This window comes from Spermophilus citellus (assembly GCF_964194105.1).
Source record: "Spermophilus citellus genome assembly, chromosome: 14".
NCBI classification, from domain to species: Eukaryota; Metazoa; Chordata; class Mammalia; order Rodentia; family Sciuridae; genus Spermophilus; species Spermophilus citellus.
This window is the reverse complement of record NC_138194.1, coordinates 104,984,133-105,012,049: the sequence shown is the minus strand read 5'-3', so window position 1 is coordinate 105,012,049 and position 27,917 is coordinate 104,984,133. Positions and strand designations below refer to the sequence as shown.

The window sequence follows — 27,917 nt, the reverse complement described above, 5'->3', positions numbered from 1 at the left end:
AGGAAGGCGTGGGGCGGGGTGATGAGGTCCATGCTGGTTGGCTTGCCTCTGGAGTATCCGTGGGAGGTGGGTGGAGCAGAGGGCTACAGCCAAGCGAGCCGGGAGCAAGGGGAGGGAGGGAGGTGCTGGACCCAAGGCCTTCTGGCTCCAGGTTCCCTCCCACTCATTGGGGTTTCCATCCCAGGACCCAGTTGGCTGGGCTGTGGAAAGCGGGAGATGATCCTTCTCGGAGGGCTCTGGGGGGACTGAGCTGGTGCTGAGGGTCAACTGCCTTGGACTGTACAGGGTCAGACAGGATTGCTAGAGTACAGTACTGGGAGCCCCGGGGCTGGGTCAGACAGGTGGGAGCAGCCCCTGAGGTATAGAGTAGGCTTGGGGAGCGGACTTGGCCAGGCTGAGGACAGTCTAGGGGAAGTTTCCTTTCATCAGTGATTAGGAGGGAGGGGACATCTATGGTCAGGGGTAAGGAGTAGGCAGGTCAGGAGGGAGGGGTTGAGGAGGAGCTTGAAGTTCTAGTTCCTGAAAGGTGAAAGGAAGGAGGCACCCAGAGGCAGGACTGCTGCCAGGGGGAGGGGTGCTGGAGCTGGCCTGGGAGCAGGAAGAAGACTGGAGAATGGGCTGGGTTGGAGCCTGGGGAGAGGGCCCACATGCATCATGGGTGTCCAGTACTGGCTCCCCCACGTTCCAGCTGTTGCCTGAATGCCCTGTGCCCATCTCTGGCCCATTCCCAGAAGCATGGGTGTTTGTGTGCCTCAACAGAACGACAGCCTGCTCCTGCAGCAGAAACTCACCCTGTTATTGCGAGTGTGGTTCCCCAGTAGGACAAGCTTCTTGCTCAGCAGGGCCCTGCCTGGGGAGGGGTGGGCATGTGTTGGGGGTGTGAGAAGCTCTCAAGCACACTGTATTCCAAGCCCTGACTAGTGTGGAGTGTGGAGTCAGATTTGGGATTTTGGAAGTTAAGGAGTTGATGTCTACTAGGGTTATGGGGGCTGCTGGGCCAGACGGGGCAGAACAGGAAGGTCTCCTGTTGGAGGCTGAGGGGTACTCTCAGAGGTGGGGGGTGTAAGACATGGCAGAATCCTGGCAGCTAGCCTTGCTCTTAGGCATTAGGATGGGGCCTTAAGGGCCCCTGCCTGGCTCAAGACCCTGGGCCAGTGGGGTTTTGGTGCCCTCTTGTGGCCACAGGGAGCAGCAAGCATAGGGAATAGAGTGAGCTTTCCCCAGAATTGTGTGCTGTGGGAGGGGGGGTGTTCCTCCACAGCTCACAGCTGGAGCACATCAAGCCAGATGCGTGGACTGGAAAATTCTTGTGGTTGGGTGGTGCATTCTTTCCTACAGCAGTTGGTTGGGCTGGGCAGTTCTAGATGCTGGCCATAGGCCGCTCTGTCCGCTGACCTGAGGGATCCAGAGGCCCTTGTACCCTTTGCCCAGATCCTCTATATTTTTACAACCTGGAGCAGCTGCTATCTCTGAGCCTCACCCAGCTGCAAACAGCCCCCTATCCATCCTGCCCCCAGGTGCGGTTTCCTTTTGAGTGAGTCACAGTGCCCAGGGCCCCTCCCCAACTCTGACTCACTGGCTGTGCCCCTTGGGGTGCTCCCCTCTGCCCCAGCATTTCCCCCAGGGGAGAGGTCCTTGCAGCTCGGCTGGACTGGCCTACTTGGATGAGTCAGAGCTCTGCTATGCTCTGCTCTTGCCTGAGGTGTGCTCTGTCTGGCTTGCCTGGGCTGGGCTTCTGCCGGCCCCTAAGGGATCTTGCAGGAGCCAGGCAGGCCCTTGAGCCTCGATAGAGCAACCTCGTTGAGGTGGGGGCCCGTAGGTCTGAGAAGGTGTGAGCTGGGGAGCTCTAGGAAACAGAGGGGCAGTGGGCTCCCTCCCCCAAGGTGTCACACAGGTTGGGGGTTCCTTTTAGAGCCAGACCCAGCAGGAAGGTGGGCCAGCCAAGGAGTGACTGTAGTGTTCTCTGAGAATGGGTGTGGCCTTAGCTTTTCCCCGAAGCTCTCTGGGGACCCTTCTCCGTTCCCTGTGTGATGAAGGCTCATTCTGAGTGGCTGTGGGGTTGATGAATTCTCTGGGGTCCTGGTACCAGTGCCAGCCCCTCCCCTGCACCCCCAGGTCCTGCTGCTGTGGCAGGGTGGGTGAGGAAACCCCAGTTTCCTGTTTCTGGCTACTGAGGGTGTGGCTGTGGGGGAGGGGCTGCCTTCCTCCTTCCCGCTGGGACACTCCCCTCTGGGGGACTGAGTGAGGTGGGGCTCTAGGGGCGGGGCAGCCTTGCTGGGGAGTACAGCCTGTCGGGAGTGGCTGCGACTAGGGCTGTGAGTTAGCCTGTGTGGAGTTTGCATCCAGTGCTGCGCCAGCCTTCAGCAGTCTGTGTGCCACGAGGGGCTGCCCAGAGCAACAGCACCTGGGGGCTGAGAGACAGAGTCAGGGGCCGGCAGCACCATGTCTCAGCATCGGCTCCGGGTGCCCGAGCCTGAGGGCCTGGGTGGCAAGAGAACCAGCTCTGAGGACAACCTCTACCTGGCTGTGCTCAGGGCCTCTGAGGGCAAGAAAGGTAGTGGGCACACCCTCTGGGCAGGGCAGGCCTCTGCAGCAGAAAATAATGTTTTCTGTGGCAGGAAGCCCTTGCCCTAGGTGGGAGGTGTGGGCATGGACTGGGGGTCTGGGTTTGGGGCCAGACTCAGATGGGGGGGCAACTGCCGTGCTCAACACAGATTGGCTTCTGAGACTTTAGTGTGGAATCAAAGTGGCAGGGAGGGGAGGCCCATTGCCCTGTCAGGTGGACACAGCTTCCCCTACAGTACCCCAATAGGGCCTAGCCCTGGCCCTGCTGTGTCCCTGTTTAGCCTCATGTAGAGGCAGTGTGTGGGGTGGGACAGGCTTTGACTTGTGCACCCTGATGCAGCAGCTCTGGACCTCCCATCTTCTTGGGAGACAATAGGGAGATTGAGCAGAGGCACTTTGGGCCTGGCCCCCTGCCTGGACTAGGGCTGCTGGGCCTGGGTATATGATGTCCTGGCCATGACGGAGGAGGAGGGTTTATGTGATCTGGGAGAGGCCTGAGGTAGGCACCAAGGCTGGGACTGTGGTAGGGCCTTCCTCAGGCAGGATTTGGCCAGCCAAGCTTTCATGTCTGCACCATGGTCACCTCTGGGGCCTCCCTGGGCTTTTCCCAGGCCCCAGCTTAACTGGACTTGTCTTCCCCAGATGAGCGGGACCGTGTGCAGAAGAAAACCTTCACCAAGTGGGTCAACAAACACCTCATCAAGGTTGGTGGCACCTGCTTGTGGGTGGAGGAGGGAAGGGTGCGGCAGATGGCCCCTGCCCCAGGGTGTCCTCCACTGCTGCATTCCCCTTTCATCTCTGAAACCTGTTATTTTCTGTCCTCTCCTCCCACGCTCCGCTCCATCTCTTTCCTTCTCTTCCTTTGGTCTCTGCTGTAGCACTGGAGGGCAGAGGTAGGTGCCTAAGAAGAGGCAAGAAGAGCATGCTTCATGCCCCTGCCTCTTTCCCCTTGGTGCCAGTGCCCAGTACTTTTCTCTGCCCCTGCCTCTGGGCTGTTGGTGGCCCTGGGGAATCTGTGGCCACTCTAGCCTTGCTGTTCCCACAGGCCCAAAGGCACATCAGTGACCTGTATGAAGACCTTCGCGATGGCCACAACCTCATCTCTCTACTGGAGGTCCTCTCTGGGGACAGCCTGGTATGTGCCCTTGCCCTTTTCTGTGGTCCTGCCAGCATCACCCTCAATGCCCCTGCCTGCCTTACCTCCCTGAGGTCTTTCCTGACTGCCCAAACTGTGTCTAGCTCAGCCCCCTCCTGCCTTCTCCTTGGAAGCAGTCCCCCCACTGTGCCTTCACGTCCAGGGTGTTGGCCTCATAGCTGACAGCCTGGCTTGGGAGTGGCCACGACCCCTGTGCTATGTATGGGCTGCTGTCTTCTGCATTGGAGTCCTAACACAGTAACCTCATGCTCTGCTCTGCTTTGGTTTCTCTGCTGCTTGGACTCTGAATCTTGACCTCTGCCCTTTACCCTTTGCTCTGCTCTGGCTGGGCAGCCGAGGGAGCGGGACGTAATCAGGAGCTTGCGTCTGGTGAGTGGTCGTGCCCATTGGCCACAGAGGCGCATGGGCTCCCTGAGACTGTGGAGCCTAACTCACCTGGGCTGGCAGCCAGTCTGGCCCGACCCACTCCTGGCTCTGGGGCGGGTAGATGGCTGTGCTTCAAGCTGCCTGCTGTCCTGCCTGCTGCTATACCTGGGACTGGGCCTGGGACCCATGAAAAGAAGTGGCTGCCATCACTGGGCAGGAGGACACACCTCCAGTGCCCCTGCCCTCCACCCACAGCTTCCTGGCTATTGTCTTCTCCCCACCCCCTTCCTTCCTTCCCACAGCCTGGGTTGGTTTCCCCAGCCCCTACTGGACCTGGGCCCAGGCCCTTCCTGGCCCCTGGGCTGATGGCCTCCTTTTTGCAACTGGGGAGGGTGAATCTAGGATGTGTGAGGGGCTGCTGACCCCTTGGGGAAGACCTTGGTTTAGTTACTGCAGCTGCTTTGGGGGTACTGGGGGGATGGGGCTGGGACTCCAGCTGCCATGTTGATGTTGACTATGCCATGCCTCCTCTCAGCCCCGGGAGAAGGGGAGGATGCGCTTCCACAAGCTGCAGAATGTCCAGATTGCCCTGGACTACCTCCGGCACCGCCAGGTAAGGCTGTCAGCCAGCTACAGGCTGAAGACCCCAGGTACCCTTCCTGAGATGCTGCCCAGTGAGCTGTGACTGAGGGCTGTGTGCTCACAGGTGAAGTTGGTGAACATCAGGAATGATGACATTGCCGATGGCAACCCGAAGCTTACCCTAGGCCTGATCTGGACGATCATCCTGCACTTCCAGGTGAGGTGGCTGCCCCTACAAGTCCCTGGGGTTGCTGTGGGCCCTTTGACTGGTGAGCTGGCTTGATTTCTGGCTGGGGTATGCCCAGGAGGAGGTGTTTTCCTATCAGCCCAGCCCTGGGCTGGCTTGTAGCCTGAAGGCTCAGGCTTCTCTCCTAGACCTGCCTGTCCTGTGCCCTCTGGCCCCAGCTAGGCAGGGCCGGCAGAGCCTCCTTGGAGAAGAATGTGTTCTCTCCTGGCTGCCCTGGGGAAGCTTCTGGAGCTGCAGGCGCTGCCCTGGCTGACTCACCATGGCCTGTGCTGGCCGCACAGGAAGCCACAAATCTGAGATCTAGGCAGAAGAGCTAGACTGGCACGGCAGCTGAGTCACAGGCTGGCAGGCCGGCAGACGTTAGGGATAGGTTGGCAGATGTACTGACAGCAGGCAGACTGGCAGACCCAGGCCTGAGATTGGACAGAGTGCCAGGCGTACATCCTACCCAGCCCCCAGAGACTCCCCACCCTGGGCTGCAACCGGAGAGGAGGCCTTGACCTGTCCCCACGTGCCACCTCCACAGCCTTTTCTAGGGTTGGGGGTTCTGGGAAGGCTCTGGGGGTCTTCAGCTACCCTTCTTGTGCCTGCTGTCTACCAGCTGTACTCTGTACTAGCCTCTGGATGTGGAGGGTGTATCCCAGGCTTCTCTAGCTAAGGAGAATCCAGAGTGTCTACACATGGTGTTAGTGGGGTTGGGGCACTGACTTATTCTGTGGCTGGCAGTTGCAGGCTGGAGTGGCCCGAGCTTTTGGTCTTCCATGTGGTGTATCTCAGTGGGAAAGAAACCTGGGGGCCCGACTGTACCTCACCTGGGGCCTGGTGACCCCGATATACCCTAGTTGGGTGCTGAGCCACCCCTGCTCCCATGCAAGTGGTCATGGGTATCACACAGGGTGGCCAGCTGGTCAACCTGGGTGGCCAGAGCTGAGCCTCTGCCTTCTGTTTACTGTGTGGGGCAGATCTCAGACATCCAGGTGAGCGGGCAGTCAGAGGACATGACAGCCAAGGAGAAGCTGCTGCTGTGGTCACAGCGCATGGTGGAGGGCTACCAGGGCCTGCGCTGCGACAATTTTACTTCCAGCTGGCGTGATGGCCGCCTCTTCAATGCCATTATCCACCGGCACAAGTACGTGGCCCCAGCAGGTGGAGGGGGGCTGTGGGTCTGGGGCACCTCAGCTGGGCAACTTCAAACAAGTCAGGGCAAAGAGGGTGGCAGGAGGGATGTCTGCCACTGATGGGAACTTGGAGCCTGCAGGTATGAATGCCAGCCAGCCAGCAGCCACCTCTGCGAGGTGCCAGTGAGCAGGCCCAGCCCCATTCTTCCTGAGTTCTTAGGAGCACCACTGTTCCTTGAAGCCTGTGGGACAGTGAGGTGCTGGTCCTGCTCATGTGGACACCTCGGAAGGGGCCTGACAGGCAAGGAGGCTTCAGGGAGCCCAGGTTGACTGTATCCCTACTCAGTGCACTGCATCTGTGACTATCCCCACTATAAGCCTCTGGGGCTCTTGGGGGGGTGGGGCAGTGGGGTCCATTCAGGTCTGTCTGTGTGGGCAGGATCTGGGTGTTAGTGTGTGTCAGATTTTTCAGGTTAAGTATGGGGTTGGGACTGTGTCTGCCGGGGTGCATGAAGGAGTCACTCTGACGCCCCTGGCCCAGCCTGCCTCACCTGCACCTTCATCCGCAGGCCCATGCTCATCGACATGAATAAGGTGTACCATCAAACCAACCTGGAGAACCTGGACCAGGCCTTCTCTGTAGCAGAGCGGGACCTAGGAGTGACTCGGCTTCTGGACCCCGAGGGTAGGAGCTGCTGGCCCTCCTCCTTTCCTCTTCCCCTTTCCCATGTCCACACAGGCTCCGTGACTCTGTCCTCCCCTACAGATGTGGATGTCCCTCAGCCTGATGAGAAGTCCATCATCACCTACGTCTCGTCCTTGTATGACGCCATGCCCCGTGTGCCGGGCGCCCAGGACGGGGTGAGGGCTAATGTGAGTGATGCCTAGGGAGAGTGGGGAGTGTGTCTTGAGCCCCGTTGCTCTCCAACAGCTGCTCACTCATGTGCTCACAGGAGCTGCAGCTTCGATGGCAGGAGTACCGGGAGCTGGTGCTGCTGCTGCTGCAGTGGATACGGCACCACACTGCTGCCTTTGAGGAGCGCAAGTTCCCCTCCAACTTTGAAGAGATTGAGGTGGGCCTATCCACTTGGGCCAGGGTCCTGTGTCTGCCTTGGCAGGGCTGCTGACAACCCTTGTCCCCACAGATCCTTTGGTGCCAGTTCTTGAAGTTTAAGGAGACAGAGCTTCCAGCCAAGGAGGCAGACAAGAACAGGTCCAAGGGCATCTACCAGTCCCTAGAAGTAAGTGGGTGTGCCCCAGGGTGGTGAGTAGGGTGTGCTGTAGGGAAGTGACTGGGGTGCCCCTGAGTGTGGTGAGTGGGGCATCCCCTGGGGAGGTGAGGTGAGTGCCGCTCCCTAGAGCCCCAGGGCCTGGGGTCCCCTCAAGAGTGTGGCTTGAACTTTTGGGACCAGGGCTGTTTCAAGTTTGGAGGGCTAGGGACCTCGGGGCCCAACACTCTCACCATCTGCAGCTTGGGCCTTATTAGTTCTGTCCCTGATCTCAGGGAGCCGTGCAAGCAGGCCAACTCAAAGTACCCCCTGGCTACCACCCCTTGGATGTGGAGAAGGAGTGGGGCAAGCTACACGTGGCCATTCTGGAGCGGGAGAAGCAGCTTAGGGGCGAGTTTGAGAGGTAGGTGTGGGGAGGCTGCTGGTGGGTGGGGCCTTGTGGTGGCAGGGAAGCCACCCCAGGGTGAGTCACTGCCTGGAGAGGAAATCCCCCCCAGGCTGGGGAACCCAAGCGCCAGAGTTCCTGGCCAGCAGGACAGTGGGCCCCAGGCAGGCAGGGAAGCCAGAGCTGAGGGGAGCTGCTCTCTGGCCAGGGGGCATGGTGGGCCCACCAGCTCACAGTCTCTGGTCTTGTGTTTGGGGCTGCAGGCTGGAGTGTCTTCAGCGCATTGTGAGCAAATTACAGATGGAGGCTGGGCTTTGCGAGGAGCAGTTGAACCAGGCCGACGCCCTTCTGCAGTCGGTGAGGGGGAGGGGAAGGGAGGAGTGAGGGGCGGGCTTGGGAGGTGGGAGGAACCCCAAGCCAGTCCTGCCCTGCAGCCAGGGCTATGACTAACTGGGCTCTGTGGGCAGGGTGAGGCACTGGGAGGGAGAAACCAAGCCTAGCTCCTCCCCACGCAGGGGCGGGGGCAACTGTGATCTCCTGCTGTGGGCAGAACTGGCCTCTTTGTACCAGGCAGGGCACCAAAGAGGCTGCTCTGCCCTCTTGCAGGCTCACCCCATCCCAAAAGCAGCTTAACACTGGGGGAGGGGTGGTGGGGAGATGCCCAGGCCTACTGCTGGCTGAGTGTGGGGCTCAGAAGGTGCAGGGCTGTCTGTGTGGGTCTGGGCAGGATCCCACTGAGAGAAGTGACAGTGTGGATAATGGCGGATGAGGCCCAAGATCCCGTGGACAAGCCTGTAAAGGACCTCGGTCCTTGGATCTAGCAGGATTCCTTTGGACTGACCCCTTAGAAAGCTAGCCTGTATAGATATGTGGACAAGTTTGTCAGGAGCATATGTGGGGATCCCAGGGCAGTGGGTAAACTGAGGCCTGGGTTGTAGGCTAGGGAAGTGGGTGAAGGGGGCTGCCTTGACTGATGACCCTGTGGCCAGACTCAGAGTCACAGATGACCCCCTTGCAGGATGTCCGGCTACTGGCCTCAGGCAAGGGGCCACAACGGGCAGGGGAGGTGGAACGGGACCTGGACAAGGCAGATGGCATGATCCGGCTACTGTTCAATGACGTGCAAACCCTTAAGGATGGGCGGCACCCGCAGGGCGAGCAGATGTACCGCAGGTGGGGTCCGCCTGTGCCCTTCCCAGGGAGCCTGGGTTTGGGAGCCTGGGTTTGGGAGCCTGGGGCCTGTCTGAACCCTCCTGACTCCTCTGCTGCCCCAGGGTGTACCGCCTGCATGAGCGCCTGGTGGCCATCCGCACCGAGTACAACCTCCGGCTGAAGGCAGGCGTGGCAGCCCCTGTGACCCAGGTGACCCTGCAGAGCACACAGAGGCGACCCGAGCTGGAGGACTCCACCCTGCGCTACTTGCAGGACCTGCTGGCCTGGGTGGAGGAAAACCAGCGCCGGGTGGACAGTGCTGAGTGGGGTGTGGACTTGCCCAGTGTGGAGGCACAGCTTGGTAGCCACCGAGGCCTGCACCAGTCCATTGAGGAGTTTCGGGCTAAGATCGAGCGGGCGCGCAGCGATGAGGTGGGCAGCATCCTTGGGTGGGCTGTTAGGGGGTGGGCAAGGGCCTGGTAACCCGGCAGTTCTCATCCTCCTCGTCTCCTACAGGGCCAGCTTTCCCCTGCCCCCCGGGGTGCCTTCCGTGACTGCCTGGGACGACTAGACCTGCAGTATGCCAAGCTGCTGGTGAGTGGGGACCAGGCGGGGACTGGGGAGGTGGGCAGGCAGCAGTCTGCTAACATGCTCCCTGCCTGCCCGCAGAACTCCTCCAAGGCCCGCCTCCGGTTCCTGGACAGCTTGCATGGCTTTGTGGCAGCTGCTACCAAAGAGCTGATGTGGCTGAATGAGAAGGAGGAGGAGGAGGTGGGCTTTGACTGGAGTGACCGCAATGCCAACATGGCTGCCAAGAAGGAGAGCTACTCGGTGAGTCTGTCTGGCCTTCCAGAACCCTCTTGCATTTGCCCACACCCAGCCCCACTGTTGGGAGCCTTTGGGTGGCCAGTCAGTTCCAGCTCAGGCTCCATGGAGGCTGGCACAGGATTCGGATTGTGTTTGTTGGAAGATTACAGACCCCAGTCTGCCTCTAACACTATTCCTGAGAGCCTCTTCCCTGGCATCAGGCCCTTATGCGTGAACTGGAGCTGAAGGAAAAGAGAATCAAGGAGATTCAGAATACTGGAGACCGACTGCTGCGAGAGGACCACCCTGCACGGCCTACAGTGGAGGTGAGGTGGGGCTGCAGGGCTGTGGGGGACCAGCACCGGCCCCCAGATGTGGGGTGTGGGGGCGGGCCGTGGGGCAATACCGTGGACGCTTAGGTGGAGGTAGGGCTGTTGGGGGCCACCATGGGCCCCAAGGGATCTACCGTGGGTCAGAGGTGGGGAAGGAAAGGCGCTGTGGGAACCTATCTTGGGCCCCAGGTGGGGTTGGCAAGAAGCTGTGGGTGGGGAGAGGGATAGGGACCACCCTGGTCCTAGATGGGGTATGTGAGGAGGGGATGGGGTACCTCCCTAGGTCCCATGTGGGGGATCTGAGGAGGTCCTTGTCCTTCAGTCTTTCCAGGCAGCCCTGCAGACCCAGTGGAGCTGGATGCTACAGCTGTGTTGCTGTATTGAGGCTCACCTGAAGGAGAACACTGCCTACTTCCAGGTGAGACCCCTGCCCCACCATGGCTCAGCTGCAGCACTCTGAAGGTGCCTCCGGACCACACTTGGCAGTAGGATTGGCCCTGACTGCTCGCCCTCCCCCGATTGCCCCCAGGTTTGCCCCTGACTGCTCGCCCTCCCCCGATTGCCCCCAGGTTTGCCCCTGACTGCTCGCCCTCCCCCGATTGCCCCCAGGTTTGCCCCTGACTGCTCGCCCTCCCCCGATTGCCCCCAGGTTTGCCCCTGACTGCTCGCCCTCCCCCGATTGCTCCCAGGTCTGCCCCTGACTGCTCGCCCTCCCCCGATGGCCCCACTTGCTTCCTGCACTCAGGAGTCCTCCCCAGTCCTCTTGGGCTCTGCTACTCCTTGCCTTCAGCCTTGGCCCTTCAGTCTGCTCCCCACTTCTGGGGCCTGGGGCATCCCTGAATGATCTTCTACTTCCCTGCTCAGTTCTTCTCAGATGTGCGAGAGGCTGAGGAGCAGCTGCAAAAGCTACAGGAGACATGGCGAAGGAAGTACAGTTGTGACCGCTCCATCACTGTCACCCGGCTCGAGGACCTGCTGCAAGATGCCCAGGTGAGGCTGAGGCAGGCAGAAGCACAGGGGCAGACTGGCTTGGTGTGGGCTGCACTGGTGCCTAGGAGTTGGGGATGGAGGACCAACAGAGGCTGGGGAGGCCTGATGAGGGTGGTGGGTGTGTGATGAGCTGAGAGGCTGATGGCAGGTTGCTGCCTGGAGCTGGTGTGAACTCCCACCCCTATAGCCTACACAGGTGGAGGCCCAAGTTAGTGGCTATCACCAGTCCTATGATTGGGCATGAATGCTGGTTTTTCTGGCCCCCATGGCTAGAGTAGACACAGGTTACATGGTTGTGGAGGGCTGAACAACAGCTAGGCATGATGCCTGCATGCAGGGGTGAGCAGCACTTGGGGCCACAGTGCTTTGGGTGAGCAGTAATGGAGGGAAGAGTGAGAGGCAGCTGGTTCTGTAAAGTGCTATTCTGTAAAGGCTGGGACTTCAGTCTCAATGTCAACCTGAGAGAAGGTAGTGCAGCTGCCAGCTCACAGCCTTGGACAGTCCCTTGGTGAGGTTTGGTTGGACAGGAGGAGGCAAGTGACCTGCTCCTAAAAAGGGAGGGAGGAGAAGAGAGACACCGCAGGGGCCAGAGTAGAGCTAGGCTAGACCCCTTTCCCTGAAGGACATAGTGGGTGACCTGGGATAGGGGTAGGGCATCCAGTCCAGATCCAGGGAGTAGGATTTGCTTGGGGCCCAAGCTCTGGGGCCTGTCCCAGCCATACTTCCTGCCTCCAAGTGTCTCCACCGCCAGCATCAGGGAGGCCCCACAGTCCTGGCAGTCCCTAATCCTGGAGGTGCTGGGGTGTCTACTGCTTGCTGGAGGTAGATATGCATGTGTCGACCCTGAGCTCTGCTCCTCTCCACAGGATGAGAAGGAGCAGCTGAATGAGTATAAGGGGCACCTCTCTGGCTTGGCCAAGAGAGCCAAGGCCATTGTGCAGCTGAAACCTCGCAACCCGGCTTACCCCATCCGAGGCCATGTGCCCCTGCTGGCTGTGTGTGATTACAAGCAGGTGGAGGTGAGGGCTGAGCCAGGTGGGGTGGTCCAGGGAGAGGGTGGGTAGAGGCCCGAGCATGAACACCTTGTCATCACCTCTGGCTGTCCCAGGTGACTGTGCACAAGGGTGACCAGTGCCAGCTGATGGGCCCTGCTCAGCCATCTCACTGGAAAGTGCTTAGCAGCTCTGGCAGTGAGGCTGCTGTGCCCTCCGTGTGCTTCCTTGTGCCCCCACCCAACCAGGAAGCCCAGGAAGCCATCACCAGGTGGGTGGCCCTATGGGGTCCTTGACTGGAAGGGGTGGACAGTGGGCAGGGCCTCAAAACCCTTGACTGTGACCCTGACCTGCCAGGCTGGAGGCCCAGCACCAGGCCCTCGTGGCACTGTGGCACCAGCTGCATGTGGACATGAAGAGCCTTCTGGCATGGCAGAGCCTCAGCCGTGATGTGCAGCTCATCCGTTCCTGGTCCCTGGTCACGGTATGACTGCCCACTGGCCATGGACCTTCTGGGGGAGAAGAGGAAGTGGTGTCGTGTGGGGAGCCAGCTAGCCTCATCCCACGTTAACCCCGTGTCCACCCCCAGTTCCGCACATTGAAGCCTGAGGAACAGCGCCAAGCCCTGCGCAGCCTGGAGGTGCACTACCAGGCCTTCCTGCGGGACAGCCAGGATGCTGGCAGCTTTGGGCCAGAGGACCGGCTGGTGGCAGAACGCGAGTACAGCTCTTGTAGCCGCCATTACCAGCAGCTGCTACAGAGCTTGGAGCAGGGTATGGGGTGGGCACGGCTGGTGTGTGGGCAGGGCCGGGCAGGCAGGCAGTGGGCCCAGCCATCAAGTGACCGGCATGTGTCCTCAGGTGAGCAGGAGGAGTCTCGCTGTCAGCGCTGCATCTCAGAGCTCAGGGACGTCCGGCTGCAGCTGGAGGCCTGTGAGGCTCGCACTGTGCACCGTCTTCGGCTGCCACTAGACAAAGAGCCTGCGCGGGAGTGTGCCCAGCGCATCGCCGAGCAGCAGGCAGGCGCTGTCCCCTTTCTCATCGCTCTGCTTCTCCATCCCACTTTACCCCTCCCTCAGCCTTCAGGGGGTGCTTGGTGTCGGGCTCTGCTCATCAGTGTGTCCCCACCCGATCTTTCCTCAGAAAGCGCAGGCTGAGGTGGAAGGGCTGGGCAAGGGGGTTGCCCGACTCTCAGCCGAGGCCGAGAAGGTCCTGGCCCTGCCTGAACCGTCACCTGCTGCCCCGACTCTGCGCTCAGAGCTGGAGCTGACCCTTGGCAAGCTGGAGCAGGTCCGCAGCTTGTCTGCCATCTACCTGGAGAAGTGAGTGACTGCGAGCACTGGGCTGGGCCAGGCTCTGGGGAGGCCTGTGACGTCAGGGATATTCTAAGCAGAGGAAGGACAGAGTGGTTGGATGAGTTGGGGACATTGAATGACGGGGCTGGGAGATGGTGATCTCGGACTGGCATGGCAGCTGTGGGGGTGGCAGAGAGTCCAAGTCTGATGTTTGTGAGGTGTGTGTGTGTGTGTGTGTGTGTGTGTGTGTGTGTGTGGTTCTGGGGATTGAACCCAGGGCCTTGTGCATGTGAGTCAAGCACTTTATCAACTGAGCTGTGTCCCCAGCCCAACTCTGTCCTGATGATGTTTTGTGGGATGTGACGAGGAGAGAAGGGTGGAGAGGATGGGTGCTCCTGACTGATCTGGGGAGACTTGGAGGGTCAGCAGGCAACTCAGTGAGGAGTCAGGGAGATGGGGTTAGAGCAGAGAGTGGTCCAAGTTGTGAACAGAAGGGGTACAGGTAGAGGGGGGCTGAGGAGGAGCCTTGGCTCCCAGTGTGGCCCAAGCCTGGAGGAAGAGGAACACCAGGAAATGGCCCAGGATAGTAAGTTCAGAGGAGGGAGAGCCTGCCTCACAGAGGGCCTCTGTGATTTTGAGAGAAGGATTTCTTGGTGGAGGCTGGGGAGGAAGACCTAGGAGGAGCTCTGGAATGGAGACAGTGGGTAAGAGAGTCGAGGGACTGGGCAGTAAGAGGCTCTCCTGGCTCCCCACTCTCCTCCCATCAGGCTCTTCCCAGAGCTCTTGGTGATGTGAAGGGCCCATGCCGGTGCTCTGCCTCTTCCACTTGCCCTCCTGCCCCACCCCATCCCAGCCTCTTCTATTCTTCCTTTGCTGTTTACTTCAGTGCACCTTAATGCAGACACATAAAAGGTCACACATTCATAGGAATTAATTTTCAGAAGTGTAATAAGAGATCTCTCTCTGTCTCTGCCTTGTCCGTCCTGACTCCAGGGCCTTCAGCGTTTATTGCTTGCTATATTACAAACAGTGCTTCTGCCCTTTGTCTTCCTTTTAGTCACAAATACCAACACAGTATTTGAGAGAAATATCACTGTTGGGTATGAGGTCCCCCTCAGCCAGTCTTGATTTTGCTGGAGTACTAGAACTACACTCTCAGGGGGCTGGGGCTGCAGCTCAGTGATAGAGCGCCCACCTTGCACGTGTGAGGCACTGGGTTTGATCCTCAGCACCATATAGAAATGAATAAGATATTGTGTCCAACTACAACTAAAAAAAAACCAAAACTGACTGCCCCAGGATCTTGATGTCTGCTGTTCCTGGCTGGAGCATCTGCTCTGCAGGTCTTCAGGCTGGAGCTTTAAGTAGCTCTGTGCCAAGATTTCTCTTCAAGTTTCTTGTTCTCCCTGAAATCTGTGACCACGGGATTAGCTGACCAGCAGGGTTCTGCTCAGGTTGGGTCTGGGCTTGCCAGAAGCACTCAGTGGCTCCCTGGGGCTCTAGTCTTATTTGTAGAGCCTACCTGTCCTGGCTCTGATCCCCACTCTCCCTGCCAGGCTCAAGACCATCAGCCTGGTGATCCGCAGCACTCAGGGGGCTGAGGAAGTTCTCAAGGCCCATGAGGAGCAGCTTAAGGAGGCCCAGGCTGTGCCTTCCACCCTCCCAGAGCTCGAGGCCACCAAGGCTGCACTAAAGGTACTGTGCCAGGGTTTGTGCCTCACTGGGGGCAGGGAGATAGCGGGGGCCCCAGCTGAGGCAGCATCCACCCCTCTTGTGCCCAACAGAAGCTACGGGCCCAGGCAGAGGCTCAGCAGCCTGTGTTTGATGCCCTGAGGGATGAGCTGCGAGGGGCGCAGGAAGTGGGTGAGCGGCTGCAGCAGCGGCATGGTGAGCGGGACGTGGAGGTGGAGCGCTGGCGTGAGCGGGTCACCCAGCTGCTAGAGCGCTGGCAGGCAGTGCTGGCCCAGACTGAGGTGCGGCAGCGTGAGCTTGAACAGCTGGGCCGCCAGCTGCGCTACTATCGTGAGAGTGCAGACCCACTGAGCGCCTGGCTGCAGGATGCTAAGCGGCGGCAGGAGCAGATCCAGGCTGTGCCGATGGCAAACATTCAGGCTGTGCGAGAGCAACTGCGTCAGGAGAAGGTAGGCCAGGGTCTGGGAGAGGCAGGCATTAGGGTGTGTCCTATAGCTGTCTGTGCTGACCACTAACCCCTCTCAGGCCCTGCTGGAGGAGATTGAGCGCCACGGTGAGAAGGTTGAGGAGTGCCAGAGGTTCGCCAAGCAGTACATCAATGCCATTAAGGTGAGGCCTCCAGCCATCTGTGCTAAGACCCCCATCCCAGGACACGCTTGCCAGGCTGGTAGACCTGGGGCTCTGGACTTGAGCCTGGGCCATGCTGGGAAACCCTATAGATTGCTGTGGGGGCAGGCATAGGCCACGAGGGCAGAGCAGATGGCCAATCCTACCATGCCTCCCATAGGACTATGAGCTCCAGCTGGTCACCTACAAGGCACAGCTTGAACCAGTGGCCTCCCCAGCCAAGAAGCCCAAGGTCCAGTCTGGATCAGAGAGTGTCATCCAGGAGGTAGGATGGGGGCAGGCCAAGACTAACCTAGATGAGGACTGGGTGGGCCTTAGGGTGGGGCAGAGCTGACTGGCTGTCGCCCTTCCGCCTCAGTATGTGGACCTGCGGACACGCTACAGTGAGCTGACCACGCTTACTGGTCAGTACATCAAGTTCGTCAGTGAGACACTGCGGCGCATGGAGGAGGAGGAGGTATGGCTGGGGCTGTGTGGGCTGGGTGGGGAGGGCCCTCCTGCTCCTGTCCTGCCCCAGATACAGCTCACAGAAACTGTCTGAGCCCACTTAGGGCAGCTGTCCTCACTCCCCTCCTGCCTGGTCCACCCAGTGCCCCTTCCCCTAGCTCGGCTGCCCTCACCCAGGTCCCACCTTGGCCTGGTCTGTGCTGCTCTCCATGGTGGCTGGCGCCTCCCTTCTCCTTCACTCGCAGCTGTCCCCACCTGCCTCTGTCGGCTCTCCCGGGCACTCTCCCTGGGCACCCCGCACTGGTTCCACTTGGCCCTTTGTTCTGGGAACAGTCAGGGGACACTAGGTCATGGGGGCTTGGGAGGTGTCTCTCAAGGTGCCTTGTCTGAGCAGGGTGTTCACTGTCCAGTTCCTCCCCACCTCCCAGGTGACCCAGCTGTTGGGCCCGCCTGTGGCCCTACCTCCTCTTGGCTCGGGTCTGCTGGTTTGAGAATCCCTTTTTTTAACTGCCTCTGTCCATGCTACTGCCTTTGCTCTGGCTGCCTCACCCTGACCACCTCACCCTGACCCACCCCACTTGGCTTTGGGAATGGCCTCTTGTTGGGGAGCGGGGCCCTATGGTGGCAGCCAGGCTCTGCCAGTGCCAGGTAGATCTCAGGCAGGACTGTGTGGTGGGTGCGGCTTGCAGGTTCTGCGAGCCTCCTGCTTTGCTCTTTCTCTCTCTCCCTGTCCGTCTGTCTCCGTCGCCTATCTGCGGGAAGAGGGGAGGACGCCTGGGCCTCCTTCCCCAGGCTGGTGAGCACGGTGGGGCTGGCTGCGCTCGCTGCCCGAGTGCCCTGGGCGGGTGCACGCTATCTCCTTGGCTGGGCTGGGACCTCTGTTCTCCCTGATTCCCCCGCACCGCGCTGTCCAAGTGAACTGTGGTGGTATCGTGTCACGTGAGTGCCTGCACCCACCCCACGCTCACGCTGTCTCTGGTTCTCTTCCTCTCTCTGCTGTGGCCACAGAGGCTGGCCGAGCAACAGCGGGCAGAGGAGCGGGAGCGACTGGCTGAGGTGGAGGCCGCATTGGAGAAGCAGCGGCAGCTGGCTGAGGCGCATGCCCAGGCCAAGGCACAGGCGGAGCTGGAGGCACAAGAACTACAGCGGCGCATGCAGGAGGAGGTAGCGCGTCGGGAGGAGGCTGCAGTGGATGCACAGCAGCAGAAGCGTAGTGTCCAAGAGGAGCTGCAGCATCTGCGGCAGAGCTCAGAGGCAGAGCTCCAGGCCAAGGCCAGGCAAGTGGAAGCAGCTGAACGCAGCCGACTGCGCATCGAGGAGGAGATCCGGGTCGTGCGCCTGCAGCTAGAGACGACTGAGCGCCAGCGCAGCGGGGCTGAGGATGAGCTGCAGGCCCTGCGTGCACGAGCAGAGGAGGCGGAAGCACAGAAGCGGCAGGCACAGGAGGAGGCTGAGCGCTTGCGGAGGCAGGTGCAGGATGAGAGCCAGCGTAAGCGGCAAGCAGAGGCAGAACTCACCCTGCGCATCAAGGCTGAGGCTGAGGCTGCTCGCGAGAAGCAGCGGGCCATGCAGGCTCTGGAGGAGCTGCGACTGCAGGCCGAAGAGGCGGAGAGGCAGCTGCGGCAGGCTGAGGCAGAGCGGGCACGCCAAGTACAGGTAGCTCTGGAGACAGCGCAGCGCAGCGCAGAGGTGGAGCTGCAGAGCAAGCGTGCTTCCTTCGCGGAGAAGACTGCACAGTTGGAGCGCACCCTGCAGGAGGAGCATGTGGCGGTGGCACAGCTGCGGGAAGAGGCTGAACGGCGGGCACAGCAACAGGCTGAGGCCGAGCGGGCTCGTGAGGAAGCCGAACGGGAGCTGGAACGCTGGCAGCTAAAAGCCAATGAGGCACTGCGACTGCGACTGCAGGCAGAGGAGGTGGCACAGCAGAAGAGCCTGGCCCAGGCCGAAGCTGAGAAGCAGAAAGAGGAAGCAGAGCGCGAGGCTCGGCGGCGCGGCAAAGCAGAGGAGCAGGCCGTGCGGCAGCGGGAGCTGGCAGAACAGGAGCTGGAGAAACAGCGACAGCTGGCAGAAGGTACCGCACAGCAGCGCCTGGCTGCAGAGCAGGAGCTGATCCGCTTGCGGGCTGAGACAGAGCAGGGGGAGCAGCAGCGGCAGCTGCTGGAGGAAGAGCTGGCCCGGCTGCAGCGAGAGGCGGCTGAGGCCAACCAGAAGCGCCAGGAGCTGGAGGCTGAGCTGGCCAAGGTGCGAGCAGAGATGGAGGTGCTGCTGGCCAGCAAGGCTCGAGCGGAGGAGGAATCTCGTAACACCAGTGAGAAGTCCAAGCAGAGACTGGAGGCAGAGGCTGGCCGGTTCCGTGAGCTGGCCGAGGAGGCTGCTCGCCTGCGGGCCCTGGCCGAGGAGGCTAAGCGGCAGCGGCAGCTTGCCGAGGAGGATGCAGCACGCCAGCGGGCCGAGGCAGAGCGGGTGCTTGCTGAGAAGCTGGCCGCCATCAGCGAGGCCACGAGGCTCAAGACAGAGGCGGAGATAGCGCTCAAGGAGAAGGAAGCAGAGAATGAGCGCCTACGGAGGCTGGCCGAAGATGAGGCTTTCCAGCGGCGGCGGCTGGAGGAGCAGGCAGCGCAGCACAAGGCTGACATCGAGGAGCGCCTGGCTCAGCTGCGCAAGGCATCAGAGAGCGAGCTGGAGAGGCAGAAGGGGCTGGTGGAGGACACACTGCGCCAGAGGCGGCAGGTGGAAGAGGAGATTCTGGCACTGAAGGTGAGCTTTGAGAAGGCAGCTGCTGGCAAGGCGGAGCTGGAGCTGGAGCTGGGGCGTATCCGTAGCAATGCTGAGGACACGCTGCGCAGCAAGGAGCAGGCAGAGCTGGAGGCTGCTCGGCAGCGGCAGTTGGCAGCTGAGGAGGAGCAGCGGCGCCGTGAGGCTGAGGAGCGCGTACAGAAAAGCCTGGCGGCTGAGGAAGAGGCCACACGGCAGCGCAAAGCTGCACTGGAGGAAGTAGAGCGGCTCAAGGCCAAGGTGGAAGAGGCCCGGCGCCTGAGGGAGCGAGCAGAACAGGAGTCGGCTCGGCAACTGCAGCTGGCCCAAGAGGCTGCCCAGAAGCGGCTGCAAGCAGAGGAGAAGGCCCATGCCTTTGTGGTGCAGCAGCGTGAGCAGGAGCTGCAGCAGACATTGCAGCAGGAGCAAAGTGTGCTGGAGCGACTGCGTGGCGAGGCAGAGGCTGCACGGCGAGCCGCTGAGGAGGCTGAGGAGGCCCGGGAGCAGGCTGAGCGGGAGGCCGCGCAGTCCCGGCGGCAAGTAGAAGAAGCTGAGCGGCTCAAGCAGTCTGCAGAGGAGCAGGCGCAGGTCCGGGCTCAGGCACAGGCTGCTGCAGAGAAGCTGCGCAAGGAAGCCGAGCAGGAGGCAGCACGACGGGCACAGGCAGAACAGGCAGCCTTGCGCCAGAAGCAGGCAGCTGACGCAGAGATGGAGAAGCACAAGAAGTTTGCAGAGCAGACGCTGAGGCAGAAGGCCCAGGTGGAACAGGAGCTGACGACCCTGAGGCTACAGCTGGAGGAGACTGACCATCAAAAGAGCATCCTTGATGAGGAGCTGCAGCGGCTGAAGGCGGAGGTGACAGAGGCAGCCCGCCAGCGTAGCCAGGTGGAGGAGGAGCTCTTCTCTGTGCGCGTGCAGATGGAAGAGCTGGGGAAGCTCAAGGCACGGATCGAGGCCGAGAACCGCGCGCTCATCCTGCGTGACAAGGACAACACACAACGCTTCCTGGAAGAGGAGGCTGAGAAGATGAAGCAGGTGGCAGAAGAGGCTGCACGGCTGAGTGTGGCAGCCCAGGAGGCAGCACGCCTACGGCAGCTGGCAGAAGAAGACTTGGCACAGCAGCGGGTCCTGGCAGAGAAAATGCTCAAGGAGAAGATGCAGGCTGTGCAGGAGGCCACACGGCTCAAGGCTGAGGCTGAGCTGCTGCAGCAACAGAAAGAGCTTGCTCAGGAGCAGGCTCGACGGCTGCAGGAGGACAAGGAGCAGATGGCTCAGCAGCTGGCACAGGAGACACAGGGTTTCCAGCGGACACTGGAGGTGGAGCGGCAGCGGCAGCTGGAGATGAGTGCAGAGGCTGAGCGCCTGAAGCTGCGCGTGGCTGAGATGAGCCGGGCCCAGGCCCGTGCCGAGGAGGATGCCCAGCGCTTTCGGAAGCAGGCTGAGGAGATTGGTGAGAAGCTGCACCTCACTGAGCTCGCCACACAGGAGAAGGTGACACTGGTACAGACACTTGAGATCCAGCGGCAGCAGAGTGACCATGATGCTGAGCGCCTGCGGGAGGCCATCGCTGAGCTGGAGCGTGAGAAGGAGAAACTGAAGCAGGAGGCCAAGTTGCTGCAGCTCAAGTCCGAGGAGGTACCACCCTCCCTCCACAGATGGGCAGGCGGGGGGTGGGGTGTGTCCTTGGGGGAAGGTAAGGGTGCTCCCCGGGCCCCGCTCTCCCTGACTGCTGCCTCCCCGCTCCTTGCCTCTTGCAGATGCAGACGGTACAGCAAGAGCAGATGCTCCAGGAGACACAGGCCTTGCAGCAGAGCTTTCTGTCCGAGAAGGACAGCCTGCTGCAGCGGGAGCGCTTCATTGAGCAGGAAAAGGCTAAGCTAGAGCAGCTTTTCCAGGACGAGGTAGCGAAGGCACAGCAGCTCCGTGAGGAGCAGCAGCGGCAGCAGCAGCAGATGGAACAGGAGAAGCAGCAGCTGATGGCCAGCATGGAGGAGGCCCGGCGTCGGCAGCGTGAGGCAGAAGAAGGTGTACGTCGCAAGCAGGAGGAGCTGCAGCACCTGGAAGAGCAGCGGCAGAAGCAGGAGAAGCTGCTGGCTGAGGAGAACCAGAGGCTGCGTGAGCGGCTGCAGCGCTTAGAGGAGGAGCATCGGGCAGCACTAGCACACTCTGAGGAGATCGCTGCCACGAAGGCCTTGCCCAATGGCCGGGACGCACCCGATGGCCCAACTGTGGAGGTGGAGCCCGAGCACAGCTTTGAGGGTTTGCGACAGAGAGTGCCAGCCCAGCGGCTGCAGGAGGCTGGCATCCTGAGCCCAGAGGAGCTGCAGCGGCTGGTGCAGGGCCACACCACGGTGGCTGAGCTTGCGCAGCGTCGGGATGTGCAACGATACCTGCAGGGCCGCAGCAGCATTGCCGGGCTGCTGCTGAAGCCCACCAATGAGAAGCTGAGTGTGTACACGGCCCTGCGGAGGCAGCTGCTGAGCCCTGGCACCGCTCTCATCCTGCTGGAGGCCCAGGCAGCCTCAGGCTTCTTGCTGGACCCTGTGCGGAATCGACGACTGACTGTGAATGAGGCCGTGAAGGAGGGTGTTGTGGGCCCTGAGCTGCACCACAAGTTGCTATCTGCTGAGCGGGCTGTCACTGGCTATAAAGACCCCTACACTGGAGAGCAGATCTCGCTCTTCCAGGCCATGAAGAAGGACCTCATCGTCAGGGACCACGGCATCCGCCTGCTGGAGGCCCAGATCGCCACGGGCGGCATCATCGACCCGGTGCACAGCCACCGCGTGCCCGTGGAGGTGGCCTACCAGCGCGGCTACTTCGACGAGGAGATGAGCCGCGTGCTGGCGGACCCCAGTGACGACACCAAGGGCTTCTTTGACCCCAACACCCACGAGAACCTCACCTACCTGCAGCTGCTGGAGCGCTGTGTGGAGGACCCTGAGACGGGCCTGTGCCTCCTGCCACTCACAGATAAGGCTGCCAAGGGTGGTGAGCTGGTGTATACTGACTCTGAGGCCCGGGATGTCTTTGAGAAGGCCACTGTGTCTGCACCATTTGGCAAATTCCAGGGCAAGACGGTGACCATCTGGGAGATCATCAATTCAGAATACTTCACAGCGGAGCAGCGGCGTGACCTGCTGCGGCAGTTCCGCACAGGCCGCATCACAGTGGAGAAGATCATCAAGATTGTCATCACTGTCGTAGAGGAGCACGAGCAGAAGAGCCAGCTCTGCTTTGAGGGCCTGCGTGCCCTGGTGCCTGCTGCCGAACTGCTAGAAAGTGGGATCATCGACCACGACCTCTACCGTCAGCTGCAGCGGGGCGAGCGCTCTGTAAGAGAGGTGGCTGAGGCGGACTCTGTGCGGAGGGCCCTGCGGGGTGCCAGTGTCATTGCAGGTGTGTGGCTGGAGGAGGCAGGACAGAAGCTGAGTATCTATGAGGCCCTGAAGAAAGACCTACTGCAGCCAGATGTGGCTGTGGCCCTGTTAGAGGCCCAGGCCGGCACTGGGCACATCATTGATCCTGCCACTAGTGCCCGGCTGACTGTGGATGAGGCAGTACGTGCTGGTCTGGTGGGCCCTGAGCTTCATGAGAAGCTGCTGTCGGCTGAGAAGGCTGTGACAGGCTATAGGGACCCCTATTCGGGGCAGATTGCCTCCTTGTTCCAGGCTCTGAAGAAAGGCCTCATCCCTCGGGAACAAGGCCTGCGCCTGCTAGATGCCCAGCTGTCCACAGGTGGCATTGTGGACCCCAGCAAGAGCCACCGCGTGTCCCTGGATGTTGCATACACCCGGGGCCATCTGGACAAGGAGACCAGCAGGGCCCTGTTGGAACCCAGGGAGGATGCCAAGGTCTACCTTGATCCCAGCACACGGGAGCCAGTCACCTATGGCCAGCTCCAGCAGCGGTGCCGGCCTGACAAGCTGACTGGGCTGAGCCTGCTGCCACTCTCAGAGAAGGCTGCCCGGGCCCAGCAGGAGGAGGTCTACTCTGAGCTTCAGGCCCGTGAGACCTTGGAGAAGGCTACGGTTGAAGTCCCCATGGGCAGCTTCAAAGGCAGGACAGTGACGGTGTGGGAGCTCATCAGCTCTGAGTATTTCACAGAGGAACAGCGGCAGGAGCTGCTGCGGCAGCTCCGTACTGGCAAGGTGACTGTGGAGAAGGTCATTAAGATCCTCATCACTATCATCGAGGAGGTAGAGACCAAGAGGCAGGAGCAACTGTCCTTCACTGGCCTCCGTGCCCCTGTGCCAGCCAGTGAGCTCTTGGCTGCCAGGATCCTCAGCAGGGCCCAGTTTGAGCAGCTCAAGGATGGCAGGACCTCTGTCAAGGATCTCTTGGAGGTGGGCTCCGTGCGGACGCTGCTACAGGGCAGTGGCTGCCTGGCTGGTATCTACCTGGAGGACTCCAAGGAGAAAGTGACCATCTACGAGGCCATGCGCCGGGGTTTGCTCAGACCCAGCACAGCCACTCTCCTGCTTGAGGCCCAAGCAGCCACTGGCTTTCTGGTGGACCCGGTGCGGAACCAGCGCCTGTATGTCCATGAGGCAGTGAAAGCAGGTGTTGTGGGCCCTGAGCTACATGAGAAGTTGCTGTCTGCTGAGAAGGCTGTCACCGGCTACAAGGACCCCTACTCGGGCACCACCATCTCGCTCTTCCAGGCCATGAAGAAGGGCCTGGTTCTCAGGGAGCATGCCATTCGTCTGCTGGAGGCCCAGATTGCTACTGGAGGCATCATTGATCCCGTGCACAGCCACCGCCTGCCTGTGGAGGTGGCCTACCAGCGCGGCTACTTCGATGAGGAGATGAGCCGCGTGCTGGCGGACCCCAGTGACGACACCAAGGGCTTCTTTGACCCCAACACCCACGAGAACCTCACCTACCTGCAGCTGCTGGAGCGCTGTGTGGAGGACCCCGAGACGGGCCTGCGCCTCCTGCCACTGAAAGGGGCAGAGAAGGCTGAAGTGGTGGAGACCACTCAGGTGTATACTGAGGAGGAGACCCGGAGGGCGTTCGAGGAGACACAGATTGACATCCCTGGTGGTGGCAGCCACGGTGGCTCCACCATGTCCCTGTGGGAGGTCATGCAGTCAGACCTGATCCCTGAGGATCAGCGGGCCCGGCTGATGGCTGACTTCCAGGCTGGCCGGGTGACCAAGGAGCGCATGATCATTATCATCATCGAGATCATTGAGAAGACGGAGATCATCCGGCAGCAAAACCTTACTTCCTATGACTATGTGCGCCGCCGCCTCACTGCTGAGGACCTGTATGAGGCCCGGATCATCTCGCTTGAGACCTACAACCTCCTCCGGGAGGGCACCAAGAGCCTCCGTGAAGTCCTGGAGGCAGAGTCTGCCTGGCGCTACCTCTATGGCACAGGCTCGGTGGCTGGCGTTTACCTGCCTGGCTCTAGGCAGACGCTGACCATCTACCAGGCCCTCAAGAAGGGGCTGCTAAGTGCCGAGGTGGCCCGCTTGCTGCTGGAGGCCCAGGCGGCCACCGGCTTCTTGCTGGACCCAGTGAAGGGTGAGAGGCTGACTGTGGATGAGGCTGTACGGAAGGGACTGGTGGGCCCCGAGCTGCATGACCGGCTGCTCTCAGCAGAGCGGGCAGTGACTGGCTACCGTGACCCTTACACGGAGCAGACCATCTCACTCTTCCAGGCCATGAAGAAGGAGCTGATCCCTGCTGAGGAGGCCCTGCGGCTGCTGGATGCCCAGCTGGCTACAGGAGGTATTGTGGACCCCCGACTGGGCTTCCATCTACCGTTGGAGGTAGCCTACCAGCGTGGCTACCTCAACAAGGACACCCACGACCAGCTGTCGGAGCCCAGCGAGGTGCGCAGCTACGTGGACCCCTCTACTGATGAGCGCCTCAGCTACACGCAACTGCTCAGGCGGTGTCGCCGAGACGAGAGCAGCGGCCAGATGCTCCTGCCACTCTCAGACGCCCGCAAACTGACCTTCCGTGGCCTGCGCAAGCAGATCACCGTGGAGGAACTGGTGCGCTCACAGGTCATGGATGAAGCCACGGCACTGCAGCTGCAGGAGGGCCTCACCTCCATTGAGGAGGTCACCAAGAACCTGCAGAAGTTCCTTGAGGGCACCAGTTGCATTGCAGGAGTCTTCGTTGATGCCACCAAGGAGCGACTCTCCGTGTACCAGGCCATGAAGAAGGGCATCATTCGCCCTGGCACGGCCTTTGAGCTCCTGGAGGCGCAGGCGGCCACTGGCTACGTCATCGACCCCATCAAGGGGCTCAAGCTGACCGTGGAGGAAGCTGTGCGCATGGGCATCGTGGGCCCTGAGTTCAAGGACAAGCTGCTGTCAGCTGAGCGTGCCGTCACCGGCTACAAGGACCCTTACTCTGGGAAGCTCATCTCTCTCTTCCAAGCCATGAAGAAGGGCCTGATCCTGAAGGACCATGGCATCCGTTTGTTGGAGGCCCAGATCGCCACAGGTGGCATCATCGACCCTGAGGAGAGCCATCGGCTACCTGTGGAGGTGGCCTACAAGCGTGGCCTCTTTGATGAGGAGATGAATGAGATCCTGACTGACCCTTCAGATGATACCAAGGGCTTCTTTGACCCCAACACAGAGGAGAATCTCACCTACTTGCAGCTGATGGAACGCTGCATCACTGACCCCCAGACAGGCCTGTGCCTCCTGCCGCTGAAGGAGAAAAAGAGAGAGCGCAAGACATCCTCCAAGTCCTCTGTGCGCAAGCGCCGCGTTGTGATCGTGGACCCTGAGACAGGCAAGGAGATGTCAGTGTATGAGGCCTACCGCAAGGGGCTCATTGACCACCAGACGTACTTGGAGCTGTCTGAGCAGGAGTGTGAGTGGGAGGAGATCACTATTTCCTCCTCAGACGGTGTGGTCAAGTCCATGATCATTGACCGCCGCTCAGGCCGCCAGTATGACATCGATGATGCCATCACCAAGAACCTCATTGACCGGTCAGCACTGGACCAGTACCGTGCCGGCACACTCTCCATCACTGAGTTTGCTGACATGCTCTCAGGCAATGCCGGTGGCTTCCGCTCCCGCTCCTCCTCGGTGGGCTCATCTTCCTCCTACCCCATCAGCCCCGCAGTCTCCAGGACCCAGCTGGCCTCCTGGTCCGACCCCACTGAGGAGACAGGCCCAGTGGCTGGCATCCTGGACACAGAGACGCTGGAGAAGGTGTCCATCACAGAGGCCATGCACCGCAACCTAGTGGACAACATCACCGGGCAGCGGCTGCTGGAGGCCCAGGCCTGCACTGGGGGCATTATTGACCCCAGCACTGGGGAGCGCTTCCCCGTTACTGAGGCTGTCAACAAAGGCCTAGTAGACAAGATCATGGTGGACCGCATCAACCTCGCCCAAAAGGCCTTCTGTGGCTTTGAGGACCCACGCACCAAGACCAAGATGTCAGCTGCCCAGGCCCTGAAGAAGGGCTGGTTGTACTACGAGGCAGGCCAGCGCTTCCTGGAGGTGCAGTACCTGACAGGTGGCCTGATTGAGCCTGACCTGCCGGGCCGAGTGCCTCTGGACGAGGCCCTGCAGCGTGGCACTGTGGATGCCCGCACAGCGCAGAAGCTGCGCGATGTCAGCGCGTACTCCAAGTACCTCACCTGCCCTAAGACCAAGCTCAAGATCTCCTACAAGGACGCGCTGGACCGCAGCATGGTGGAGGAGGGCACAGGGCTGCGGCTGCTGGAGGCTTCTGCCCAGTCCAGCAAGGGCTACTACAGCCCCTACAGTGTCAGCGGCTCTGGCTCCACTGCTGGCTCGCGGACCGGCTCGCGGACCGGCTCCCGGGCTGGCTCCCGCCGCGGCAGCTTCGATGCCACTGGTTCTGGTTTCTCCATGACCTTCTCTTCCTCCTCCTACTCTTCCTCGGGCTATGGCCGCCGCTATGCCTCAGGCTCCTCCACCTCCCTGGGGAGCCCTGAGTCTGCAGTGGCCTGACCCTCTGCCTGCATCCCACCCTCCCGCTCTGCATGTGGCCAGGCTCCCCGCCAAGGTGCTGGGGTCTTTCTTTAATGTTTAAAGGTGTCTTTTTCCCAAGTGGTGCCTCAAGTTTAACCAAAAAGACCAGACTAACACATTAATATATATTTGCTGTCCAGACAGACTGTAACTTGGGGTTTGGGGCCAGCCCAGCCCCGCTGACCACCTCACCCCCCTCGGATCTCCCCACTTCAACCTGCCACTCACAATAGCCAGGTGCCTTGGAGGGCCCAGAGCTGGGCCCCCAGCCCACCCCTCCTCCCATAGGAGGTTTCTGTCTGGGTGAGACCCCCAGCCCTGTAAGCCAACCCCCCTGGTGTGTACATCTGCTAGTCCGAGCTGCTGAGGGCAGCCGGGGTCAGTCTTGTCAGTAGAGATTCTCTCAGGGCTTCTACCCTGGGCCAGCATTTTCTTCCCAGCGTGTTTCCCAGACTGGCCTTCTTGCCTGGTGGATCTTGCTAGTGAGGAAAGGGTCCTGGGCCAGCCATCTCTTCGGCGTGCCCATGGAAGCCCTTTCCTCATGGGAAGATGAGGGTCCAGTCTGCAGAGGCAGCATCCTTAGCTGGGCTCTAGCCTCCTGCCCAGCTCCTGAAGCTGCTGTCAGAGCCCTGCTTTGTAGCTCACCGCCCCACCCTGAGTCACTCCCAAGACCCTGGCCCGTGGCTTCAGCCTTCCAGCCTCAGCTCCCCTTGTAAGTGCCTTCTGTGTCCTCCCTCATACCCAGCCCTGAGGACCCATGCCCAGGGTGTGAGACAGACATTCTGGCTGGGCGGGGCTGGGGTTCTGCAGATCTACCCTCCACCAGGGGCTGAGTGGTATCTTGAGCCCGTGGAACCCCTCCCTGGGTGCTGCCTGTCCACTCTGTTTCCAGGGAGCCCCCACCCTCCTTGGTCCGGGATGCAGACTGGCTCTATCTACCCAGGCACCTGGCCAGTGCCACCATCCTGTTTAGCCAGCCTCTGGCATTGGCAGCTCCCACCCCTGCCTCCACCCTCTGACTGAGCTTTGCATGTTCCACTAACCTGGGCTGGTGGCTGGTGGAGGTGCCAGGCAGAACACTAACCTGACCATGGGCAGGGCCCTTCAGCGTCTGCCCCTCAATAAAAGCAATTCCAACCTTTCTATGGATTTTGCCTTGGTTTTTGGTGCTGGTCTCAGCCCTGTGTTGGGAATAGGGTA

The 27,917-nt window shown here is 60.9% G+C and overlaps 1 protein-coding gene across 17 annotated transcripts in view; it reads left to right on the top strand.

The window, feature by feature from the left end:
• PLEC (plectin) overlaps positions 1–27,858 on the top strand; it is a 56,141-nt gene extending 28,283 nt beyond the window's left edge. For 7 of the 17 annotated variants that reach the window (XM_081266025.1, XM_081266016.1, XM_081266018.1 and 4 more), the window contains exons 2-32: positions 3,208–3,269; positions 3,611–3,700; positions 4,623–4,700; positions 4,794–4,886; positions 5,879–6,045; positions 6,604–6,719; positions 6,801–6,907; positions 6,988–7,107; positions 7,180–7,275; positions 7,539–7,666; positions 7,912–8,005; positions 8,667–8,821; positions 8,923–9,232; positions 9,317–9,394; positions 9,470–9,631; positions 9,829–9,933; positions 10,262–10,357; positions 10,804–10,929; positions 11,796–11,948; positions 12,038–12,192; positions 12,279–12,405; positions 12,511–12,694; positions 12,782–12,939; positions 13,064–13,242; positions 14,772–14,910; positions 15,000–15,356; positions 15,433–15,516; positions 15,695–15,799; positions 15,893–15,991; positions 16,990–20,370; positions 20,493–27,858. In XM_081266025.1, coding sequence (XP_081122151.1) covers positions 3,208–3,269; positions 3,611–3,700; positions 4,623–4,700; positions 4,794–4,886; positions 5,879–6,045; positions 6,604–6,719; positions 6,801–6,907; positions 6,988–7,107; positions 7,180–7,275; positions 7,539–7,666; positions 7,912–8,005; positions 8,667–8,821; positions 8,923–9,232; positions 9,317–9,394; positions 9,470–9,631; positions 9,829–9,933; positions 10,262–10,357; positions 10,804–10,929; positions 11,796–11,948; positions 12,038–12,192; positions 12,279–12,405; positions 12,511–12,694; positions 12,782–12,939; positions 13,064–13,242; positions 14,772–14,910; positions 15,000–15,356; positions 15,433–15,516; positions 15,695–15,799; positions 15,893–15,991; positions 16,990–20,370; positions 20,493–26,696 — 13,508 coding nt within the window. In that variant the 3' untranslated portion in view covers positions 26,697–27,858. Of the gene's footprint in view, positions 1–2,331; positions 2,555–3,207; positions 3,270–3,443; positions 3,459–3,610; positions 3,701–4,622; positions 4,701–4,793; positions 4,887–5,878; positions 6,046–6,603; positions 6,720–6,800; positions 6,908–6,987; positions 7,108–7,179; positions 7,276–7,538; positions 7,667–7,911; positions 8,006–8,666; positions 8,822–8,922; positions 9,233–9,316; positions 9,395–9,469; positions 9,632–9,828; positions 9,934–10,261; positions 10,358–10,803; positions 10,930–11,795; positions 11,949–12,037; positions 12,193–12,278; positions 12,406–12,510; positions 12,695–12,781; positions 12,940–13,063; positions 13,243–14,771; positions 14,911–14,999; positions 15,357–15,432; positions 15,517–15,694; positions 15,800–15,892; positions 15,992–16,989; positions 20,371–20,492 lie in introns of those variants that run through there. The other 10 variants (XM_081266024.1, XM_081266015.1, XM_081266017.1 and 7 more) reach the window with 5 other exon arrangements.
• Positions 27,859–27,917: the final 59 nt, after the last annotated feature.